General features: G+C 44.0%; 1 protein-coding gene across 1 annotated transcript in view; it reads right to left on the reverse strand.

Moving 5' to 3' along the window:
• Window positions 1-255: 255 nt before the first annotated feature.
• XPNPEP3 (X-prolyl aminopeptidase 3) overlaps window positions 256-10,987 on the reverse strand; it is a 34,394-nt gene continuing 23,662 nt past the window's right edge. The window contains 7 exon segments of the mRNA XM_019515132.1: window positions 256-637; window positions 1,475-1,595; window positions 2,552-2,732; window positions 3,424-3,509; window positions 6,644-6,757; window positions 9,313-9,375; window positions 9,817-10,019. Of these exon segments, the coding sequence (XP_019370677.1) occupies window positions 471-637; window positions 1,475-1,595; window positions 2,552-2,732; window positions 3,424-3,509; window positions 6,644-6,757; window positions 9,313-9,375; window positions 9,817-10,019 (935 nt within the window). The 3' untranslated portion in view covers window positions 256-470.

The raw sequence follows: 10,987 nt of genomic DNA on the forward strand, positions 1-10,987 counted from the left end.
CATTTTGAACATCTGTGATTGACTGCCCTGGTGCAAAACTGCTAGCAAAGAGCAATCTGTCTGGAGCCTGGTTCACAGCTGCTATATTGCATTTGTTATGAGGTAAACAGAGCCAGGCAAAGGGCTATACTGAGCAAAACTCTCCCACCATGTAACAGAGAAGAAGGGGAAGGATCTATGTGGTAGGGTAAGGAATCTACTTCCTGCACTCTGGATCCTTTGTTTGAATTGACACTAACAAGAACAAAAATTGGATATATAAATAATTGGCTCTTTATTTTAATAGCCACATTGCCCAAGGTCTCCCTCATAACTCCCTCAGTTCCTGGAGTAGCAACACCCTCCAAACTAGCCCTCAACCCTCATTGCCCAGGAGCCATGTCCATTTACAAAAATATACATCTGTCAGGGTACACAGGAGTGCGTTTCCTGGAGAACCTGAGGAAGTTGGAAGAGGCAGAGGAGAAAGGTCACAAACTGCGGCCACAGATCTGCTCAATGTGGTAGATCTCCTTGGGACAGTCTGCAGAGAGGATTAGTGGTATGTCCTCTGTCACTACAACATCATCCTCAATTCGTATACCAATGCCACGGAACCTCTCGGGGGCAGCCAGGTCATCTTCTGGGATATACATCCCTAAAAGAGAGGAAAGAACAAAGTGCCCTGAGCAAAGCAGGAGGAGACGCACTTTCAGAACACTGGCCGTTGCCACCCCACAGGGAGAGGAGAGCAGGGCATACACTTGGTGAGGCTGGAGAGTTGGTTCTGAAGACATTTATCCAGGAAATTAACTTTGGTTCTCTCTGTTCATAGCAGCTAGTGAAGAAAGAGGACCTTTGGCTCCTGCTAACAAACCTGTGTTTGTGAATATAAAGCCTCACTATTCCAGTTGGCCTTTCTACTGTCAGTGCCACCTTTATGAGGCCTGACTTTGATAACACTGTGGGTGGTGGGAGGGAAGGGCTCAGGAAAGGAAGCTGGTGTCAGGCACCAGTTTCCATTTGATGGCTGCAAAATTAGTAGTCAAGAGCCAGAGGGAAAGTGTAACTGTTAAATTATTCCTTTGTAGGGATGAGGGTGTACACTGCAAGCTGCAGCACAGCGTACAGATACCTGAGCTTCCTAGGAGCTAGTGTGGGTACCATCCAGCCATGGCAGCACAGAGCTCAGGCCAGGCACTGCCTTCTTGTCATGGTAAATTAGCCTATGCTGCAGCAGACTGATCCTGATTCCCCAGTTACTTGGAGTATCTCTGCACTACACTGCAGTCTGCAGGGGAAACATTCCCTGTTAAAAGTCCACCACCATAATCTGTTACTTTTGGTTGGGTTTTAAGAAAGAAATATGCTTTATTTTTTAATTATATTTTAAAGAACTTTTGAATCCTTTGGTTGAAGCTGCAGTGGGCTAGTTTGAACTGTATCACCATCATGACATGGCCTTGGCCCAGCCCTAAAAGTGCATCCTTTTTACCTGGCTCAATGGTTATCACCATGCCTGGCTGCAGTGGAAGTGATCGGGACATGCTCGGTGTGTCATGAACATCCATACCCAGGTAATGGCCCACATGATGCGGGCAGTACTTCCGGACAGCCTAGCAGAAGGCAAAACACTATTATTAGAGTTGGTGAACATGGACCCTGATCTGTCTCAGCACCAAGGGAGAGAGGTGGAATAAATGCACAGGAAGAACATGAGTCAGGTTTGTCATAGCAACTGTGCTGTCCATCTCATGCCTAAAGAATCACCATGGATTCTCCCCCACTGAAGGGAATACTGTGGATCCTCAGGAAATGGAACAATAATCCTTTGTTTGAGCCAAGCCTAAAGCAGGCTGTTCACTCTGCATCGATTCTATGGAGATCATGAATGCCTTGTTACTCCCAGAGTCTGTCAGTTTGTAGCACTTAAAGAGTGTGTTCTCCACATCACTCAGTCACCTGTCCTGGTTGCCTGAGCCTGGACTCTCCAAGGTCGTCTGGGCAGAGCTGTTTGGGGAACTATAAGTGAAATGGTATCCGAAAAGTAATTCCCTCCAAATTTGTGATACAGTCTTAGGACTGATATAAGCTCTGGGAGTAACAAGGCATTCATGATCTTCATAGAATCAAGCAGGATAAGGATACCATGCTGATGTCACATACCAACAGAACTAGGATATTAAACCTCCCCTCCAGGGCATTAGCCCCTCTGTACCTTCCTAAACCCTTCCCCAACCAAAGGATCTCAGTGTAAGCAGGCTCAAATTACTAACCCCGCCTCCTGTCTCCACCCTGTACCCTTGATATTTATTTCTTGGGGACTAAGCTGCAGAGGTGCTTCTCATCTAGCTGTGCTGCCACCTGCTGGGTGATATAGGCATTGCCTCCCCTTGGTTCATGGAGGAGGATCTCTCCCTATCACAACTGTAACCCTGTGCAACACAGCTGGATACCCATATTGGCTTGGAAACCAGGCCTCCTGAGAAATGCCAGGTTCCCAGCAGACTGCCATTCTTGCAGGCAGAAAGCAGTCAGACCTAGGGAGGGCTGGAACAAAAAGTTCAGGTACCTTGAAGTGGTTCTCATCAATGCTTCTTTTAAGAACCCCCAGTTCTCTTAGCTTCTGCCCAGTCAGGCTCAGCATGAGATTATAGATGTTCTCCAAGCTCACACCTGGGGAGCAGAGGCTCAGACAAGACTTCTGGACCTCCAGGACTGCCTGGTACAGCTCTGCTTGGGGACCAGTGAACCTGAAGGCAGTGGAAAGCAAAGAAAGTAACTTCTCAGATGGGAACTCCTCACTTCTGCATCAAATTCAAGGTCAGGGCTACAGACATAAGAAAGAGAAACTGTTGCCCACCAATAGGCCAGGTCAGGCAGGACATTACTGAGGTTACCTCTTTCTATCCCAGGGAGAGGGAGAGATCTTTATCAACATCAGGACAGAGCAAAGCCAAAATCTGAAGGGAATGAAAGGGCAACTGGAACTAAGCAACAATCCCAGGGACACAATGCTGAATGATTTACAACATGAGACAGAAAGGCCCTCACACAGACAGACCAACCTACTATCCTACACCTCCCATGCATGCCCAGAGTTAGCATACACATGCTCAAAGGCAAGACCTATCTCTGAAGGTTAGCCTCACCTTGATAGCTGCAGTAAATTAAAAAAACAGCAATAACCACACACATTCTCACCATGAGTGGTGAGGAAAAGGTGGGAAATACAGTTCCTCATACTCTGTTTAGTTCACATAGTTTTAGTTTCACCAACACACCACAGTGATGGGTACATTATCATTGCTTTCATGGACAGACAGTGTAGACATCTGTATACACACATGCTTCCACACCCATACACATAACTAATCACTGAGTGTGTTTTTCACACTCCTTCAAAGTTAGCATGCTGCATGTTTCCTGCTGTTGGCATCCTACCTGCCATTGATGGGCCATGTACGGGTGATATCACTTACATAGCAGGAAGACTCACACCCGCCATCTAGCAAGACCATTTCACCATCCTGCAGAAGAAAGGAAGAAACGCAATGCGTGTCAGTCCAGTCCAGTGGCTAAGTAAGAAAATTTCTCTGTGAGAGGGCTGACCCTCAAGAAGGTACTTTTTTGCAAGAGGATAGTGCAGACTCTGTTCTTATCACAGAACAATGCCCTTGACAGGTACAGACAGGTACAGCTGAACTGCTTGATTTACTTTAGAGGAGGTCCCTAAATAAAAACAATACCTAGAAAACCCAAGCTCCAATAATCTGATGTTCAGGCTTTTCTGGGGAAAGAAACGTGAGCTGTTCTGTACCCTGAAGAATCAATACCATCCAAGCAGGCTGCCATCTGTGGTCACTGCTCTACACTAATCAGGGTCAAGCAGGGAGGGTTCCCCTTTTAATCCCTGGGACAGAAAGGGTATGAAGTGATGTGGAAGAAGTGATGTGGAGAAAGATTTGCCCAGTGCTTCCGGTGCATGAACTCAGGAAAGGTCAAGGAATACCTGGGCAGTTCTAGCCTGCAGGACTCCTCTGGTAACAGGACAACAGGAGATCTACTGTGCACTCCCAACACTGCCAGCACAGTGCTGCTGTCCATGAACACTCCCAATTATTGCTATTATTTTTCCTGCTATCTTTTAGTCTCAGGCTCTGAATCAGCTCTTCTGAGATGGATTTGGAGGTCTTAGTTATAGGAAGGCTTTAGATGCGTCCACTGCCAGTCTGATTCAGCAAACACCTTTCAAACTGATAGAGTGCCTGCTGCTGCCATGCAAGCTAAGTGTCTAAGTGTGGAATAACTGCCTTGTCCTTCCTTCTGCAAAAGACTATCAACTGTGCAGCCACTGCTGTATTAATTCCAGGACAGATTCTGTGTTCACTTATTCTGTGTACAACTTCAGTGTTTTAAGGAGATACCACAGCCAGGCAGCCAGAACAATGCAGAGTCCCTTACCACAGATCTCAGAGTGAATGGGAGGGAGTAATTCTAGTGCATTAAAGGAAAACTCATAAAGTCAAGTCTCAGATACTTCTGGTGCTGATTATTCACACTATGCATAGAGAAATAGTATGAACATTCATATGAGTAGTTAATAAACTGAACCCATTGGAGTACAGACAGATGTGACAACTGCACCAGTATCAAAGGATAGTGATGTAAGCTGTTACAACACAACTGTTACATCTTCCTGATCCTGTAGAGATGCAAGTGTAGCAAAACCACTCCAGCTTTAACCCTTCATACATGTCAAAGTTGGGAGGATTTAGCTTGCTACATGATCATAAAGATGTAACAGTTACAGTATAACAGGTGCTGTATCCTTCTGGGCAGCAACTTCCCCACTTTTAAGGCAGCTAAAATGTCCATTTGTCCTTGATTCAAAGGCCACTCAAATGCCATTCTGAACTTATGAGCAACTGCTTTAATTATTTTAGTCACGTATGGGATGGTCCCCCCACCTGTTCTCTTGGGAACAATGAAGTAAGCTGAGTAAATGCTGGAGAAATTATTTGCTGAGGGGAATCTCTCTCCAATCTAAATGTTTTAGAAAAGTTCTACTATGTCAAACGTCTTGTCTCCTTATCTTAAAGGCAGGCAGAGCAGAGCAGAGCTGCTGCTCTTGATTACTCTAGGACAGCTGTTCTCAACCTACTTAAACTCAAGGCATCCCTTGGAAAATACCAGCTCTTAGTTTTCAATCACTTCTTGAATATGGAAAAATAATAGAACAATTATTTTGTTGCAAAGAACTCAGACCTCAGCAGCTCAGATTTTTGACACTGTGGATTCCTATTTGAAATCACTGGGTTTATCTTGTGGATCGCATATAGGCATCTGCACGCCTAATACCTGCATAACAGCCTGCTGCAACCTTGAAAGGCTCTCATGGCACTCGGCTGAGAATCACTGCTCTAAGAGGTAACTCCAAGGTATTATGTATAAGGGCAAGATCCTTCTGCTTTTCAGAAAGGCTCCAAATGGTGCCAATTGGGTCTAAGTATTACAACAGTCATGTCTGCCAATGTGCAGATAGTGGGCACATCTACATGTTCATTAATGCGCCATAATCAGCGCTACTGTGCATTAGTGCAAACAAATGTTTTGTGATGCTTAATTTTCATTGCACTAAACCTACTGCACATTAGCACAAACAAACACTTCTTTATGTGACTAACATACTGCACAATAGCATGTTTTTTGCCAGCCACACTAATGCGTAGTAGACTTAGTCCAATGGGCATTAAACGTCTCATGTAGACATGCCCAGTGTTATCCAATGAATGAAAGTGTTTGCATCTGTCACCTCTTTCTTCTTTCACTGTAAGAGGGAACTTCCCCAAAGGATTTGGTGAGTTGCCTGACTTAATTCTAAAGTAAATTGATGATATTTTTGTACAGGAAAGGCAAGTTCTATAAATGAAAATATAATTATAATTATAAACACCTTAATTCCTGACATAGCTACCCACATTGTTGTTATCCCACATTATGGTCAGGGGAAGCAGGTACACATCAGAGGAAAAGGAAAGCAAGAGTCTGGCTAACTATTTCATCCTTTTGGGTAACTGGTTTGGTAACCCTCTTCTTGTAGGCTTTTGTCCTAAAGATCTTAAGTTTGTTAGTCGTGGGTATTGGGGGAGGGGGCGCGTCTTGTGGCTGTGGTCTGCAGGAGAAGCTGGAATTGATGTTCTTGTGGAAATTTTGGGACACACATCTATTAGTTGGTTGCCAGGAATCACAGGGGACTGTATTCAGTGTCCCAGGAGATCCTTTAAAGTTCTGTGGGGCTATGGTGAGGGAGTAAAACCAGTTTCATTAGACTCACCCTACCCAGTGTTTCAGCCTCCCTTTTCCCCAAAAGGGAGAGGCTGGGGCAAGAGCCATCTCTGTGGGGTAGAGAGAATCGGGGCAACTGCCTTGGGTCCCACAGAGTTGAGCCAGCCGAGTCGGACCACCTTCACATCCTGCTGCTTGCCCTGCCCCACCCCCACCCCCACCCCCATGACCAGGCCCTGCACAGGCTGATTTGCCCTGGACCATGCACCCTACTATGGTCATCTCTGGCTGGAGCTACAGATTGTCAAGGGCCTGCTAGTCTGTCGGTACAATATTAAACAGTGTAGTTCAAACACTTGAAAGATGTGTGGTTTACCTTGATAAGCTGATTGTTTTTCACATAGTGCAAGGTGTTAGACCTGTTACCACCAGCAACCACAGGGGGGTAAGCCAAGATGTCAGCACCACGAGCCCGGCACTCAAATTCAAACTGAAGGAACAAGTCAGACAAAGGAAGCCTGTTAATTCTGGTACAGTCACCTCCTGTACTGGAGCTGTCATACGTACTGCCATTTTCTCTCCCTATGCAGAATGTAGCAAGCCAAATGAAAATGAAACTGCATAGATCATGCCCTGAATGAAAACAGCCCTGAGCCCCACCCAGGGTCCCAAGAATAGCAGAAGTGCAAGAACAACCATTTTTCATGGAAGCATCTAGAATTCAGTGTTTGGTCTCTTGGAAGAGCTACCTATGCTTCAGTTGCTAAAAGCTGTACCAAAATTTTATGATGCTGTCATTATATATCATATAGTTGGAAGGTATTGGTGCATATTTTAAACACTGCTCTTGCTCAAGTCCCACACAACCCTGCACATTTTAAAGGTCCTATGTGACCAGGTGCCAATATTTTGGAAATCAATATTTCCAAAGTACCAGCAAACTTTAGACTATTATTTGGGTTTTTTGTGATCCTTGCATTTTAAAAGAAATACATTTCTCTAGAAGTCTGCACTGCTGATCAGCACAGACTCATCTCAGGTAGAAAAAAGGCAACCAGGTTCTACTTGCCTTTAAATTTCCCATTAAAATCTCCAAGAATATTTGGGTGAGAAATGTAAGAAAAATGTATAATTTAAGGTTGTTCTGCAACTGCCTCAGGAAGATGCTTTGTTTAAGAGGTAGGTCTAATTTAGTCATTACATCTTCAGACTCCCCCAGAATGGAATACCTCGTAAAAGATGCAGAAGTTTCTGTAACTGGAAACCAGCTCTGCTGGGTAACATACATATTAACCTAATATGTGCTTAGATCAGCATTCTCAACCTTTTTAGACAAAGCACCCCTCCATAACTTCTAATTTAGCCTCATCCTGTTTCAAAAACTAATTTATTTACTGCAGTATATAAAAATATGACTGCAGTTCTTTTGTTTCAAAGAACTCAGAAAGACCACAACAGATCAGAATGTTTTTGACACTACGGATTCCTGTCGGAAATCTTTGGGTTTATCTTTTGAATTGTGTGCAGGTGCTTGCACTCAGTACTAATATTGTGCAGCACCCCTAAAAGAACCACACAAAGCCCTGGTCATGAATCACTGATCTAGATTCATGAATTCCTCTTTTCAGTAATGCAAAGAAAGAGACTAGAAGGCATACGGATAGAGTTCTTAGCCAGAACAACAGCAGGATATATAGTGAGAAATGAAGCCCTAACTGGGAAAGACTGATTCACCTTTGGAAAGTTCATTGCCCTTGTCCTCCTTCAAAACATTCCTGGCTGTCTTCTGACGTTTTCCATTAGTAGCCTGTACCAAGGCTGTTAGTTAATTACAGCCATTATGACCAACGCTACATCTGATATTTATAGTTAATAATGCCATACAGTTTAAATTACTGTATTTCACAATAGTATACCAAGTCAATTAGTAGATAAACACGATTCCTACAGGTAAAAGTGCAGAGTTGTATCACATGGTGTCTATGCCTTGGGTAAGGAAGGTAAGGAAAAGCTCCTGGATTCTCAATGGAGGAAAGTGGCAGCAGTGGACCTTCACTGAAGCCCCAGATACAATCCCAGAATTCCTGCATTCATCCCACTCAGTTACCCATTTGGGCTGACTTTCCAAAAGCATACACCTAACAGAGGGGGGTTATGAAATCATGCCCAACATAAACACTCCCACTTCAGCCACACTCACGTGGATGGAGAGGGGAGTGCTTCAGAGAAAGGATTTTATAAGAACTGAAAAGCATAGGCTATCTCCTTCTCTCTTTCTTGTCACCTTTGCTTTTATTTATTCATTCAACAGATCTCTTTTTGTTGTCTTCCTCTATTGCTGCTTCCTCTCCCTTGTTCTTTGAATGCTATTTCCCTCCAACTTACACACTGACCAAATAGTTCCCCACCACCACCAGTGGGAAAGGCACACCCAGGAATACTGTTTGTTCTCCAACAATACCTGCTCCTTTAAAAGGATCAGGCTAGATAGCTGCAGCTTCAGAGAGAACTTTTGCCATCGGTAAGGTGTTTTAGAACAGTGTATTATCTAGGTTATAGAATGTTGGTATTTCCTCACACAGGAAGAGATTAAAAGCATTCCTCAGCAGTCTTCACTAAAGTTTCAGCCCCCATCCAGATTGCCGATTCGGAACAAAGGCATTAAAACAAAGCTTTCCAGGAAAGATGTGTAACACTGCAGTCAGCCTTTTACACACACTAATGCACAATCATACAAGGATCTGAGATGGAACCTCAGGCTTTTAGCACAGAAGGGCCAGGATTCAAAGCCCACTGTCACTCAAAGAGCACTCTAAAAAAACCAGCTGAGCTGCAGCCGTAATCCAAAGGTGCTTGCTGGACTGGGCTACAGCTCTGTATTGAACAGTGCAGTAATCAAAGGAACCAAAAATTGGGTGGGAAAGGGTTGCAGTGGTATGCAACTAGCACTCAGAGGCAGCTCCCAAGGCTTTTCTCTTCCTGGAGGAACAAATATCCAGCTCTCTTACCTCCACAGTGTAGTTCATAGAATGATCAGGTACTTACCTTGGCATACAGAAATGCTTCATCCACTGGGGATTTGCTGGCAAACATTGTTTCTATGAAAGCCTGTCAAACAGGAACATGGGCCTTTTATTAGCCAAGGGCCTGAAGCTGAAGGAAAACATCTCCTTTAACTCCAAAAATTTTGAATAAGACATTCAGGATTACAAACAGTGCAAAAAAGCCCTGTCCTATAACGCAAGAATCAGAACAAAAATTAATTTAAAAAGGTGTGGGGAGAAGATGGTATGAGAAAGTGAGAGCAAAAGGGTGGTGGGAGCATGGGAAAGCACCCTTGTTCTGGAGTGGGAAATGTTTTAAAGGAAGTCAAGTACATAATTGCTGGCTTGTCTTGGTTGGAATGATGTCAACTGTGAGCTCTCCGAGTTGTCCCCCTGGCTCAGCTTACTTTTATCAGGCTTGCCCCATTTCATTTTTGTCAGCTGCTCTCTGCCAGCCTCTCAAGAAACAATCACCCTGTTTATTTGATGGGTGCACACCCCATACCTGTGATGTCACCCTTCCAACAACCTTCATCCTCTCAATCTCTGCAGAGGATTTGATCAGCCGGAGGTTTTGCACCAGGTGACAGAAGCCTCGGATACGGTTTTTGCTTCCAGTTTTCATCTCAGTCAGAGGCTGTAGGTACTCAGAGTGGAGCTGAGGGTGCACAGGCCTTGCATAGTCATACCAAACCACATTTGACTCACCTGAAACACAAAACAAAACAGGCTCAGGCTAAGATATAAGATGCAAATGTTTGGAGAGTGCTAAATGAATAACCTCCTCCAATATTAGGAGACAATGGTTTGACATGCTATCTGAAAGGTAACTGCCCCCCAAATTTGTGATACAGTCTTAGGCCTTACATAAGCTCTGAGAGTAATAGGCAGACAAGGTTCTTTGGGTAAATCTGATATCTTTTATTAGACCAACAGTTGGTCTAATAAAAGATACCAGATTTACCCAAAGGACTTTGTCTGCCTATATCCTTAGACCAACACAGATACAACCTACACCCCTGAGAGTAACAGGGCATTCATGATCTCCATAGAATCGAGCAGATTAGTAATGTGCAGACTAACAAGTGTTTTTGTAGATTTAACAACAGTTTATTAATTTAGAAGCATACACTCAATCAGCAAACACCTGTTTGCATAAAAGTACCCAGCTACACTCACTCCTCATAAAGGCAGCCACAAAAGTGAGATAAGATGAGTCAGGGAGAGCATTTCATTCCAGAAACATAACCTTACAATAGTGCCTATCGAGTACTTGGATTCCTGGGGTTAGAGCCCTACTGACCTCATAAAACAAATACACCCCTTGGTCACAACCACCTTAAGTCCAGATCACTAACAATTCTTTTTTAGGCCGCCTTGCTTGAGAACTCTTTGCCACAGGTTTTCCATTGAAGAGGACTTGTTCAGGGAGAATGCAATTACCCTCAAAGCAATATTCACCAAACCATTGAGGACAGCATACTTACCCCTGCTGTGTGATCTTTTAATCACAGAATCATGGAATAGTGCTGGAAGGGATCTCTAGAGGTCATCTAGTCCAATCCACTGCCTGAGGCAGGATCATCCCTATCCAACCCATCCTGTACAAATCTATTGTCTAACCTATCAGCAAAAACAGAGTCAACCCTGACACAACTACAAGGCATAACACCCTA

The sequence above is a fragment of the Gavialis gangeticus genome, unplaced genomic scaffold, assembly GCF_001723915.1.
Source record: "Gavialis gangeticus isolate Ggan-Ray unplaced genomic scaffold, GavGan_comp1, whole genome shotgun sequence".
Taxonomy (NCBI): domain Eukaryota; kingdom Metazoa; phylum Chordata; order Crocodylia; family Gavialidae; genus Gavialis; species Gavialis gangeticus.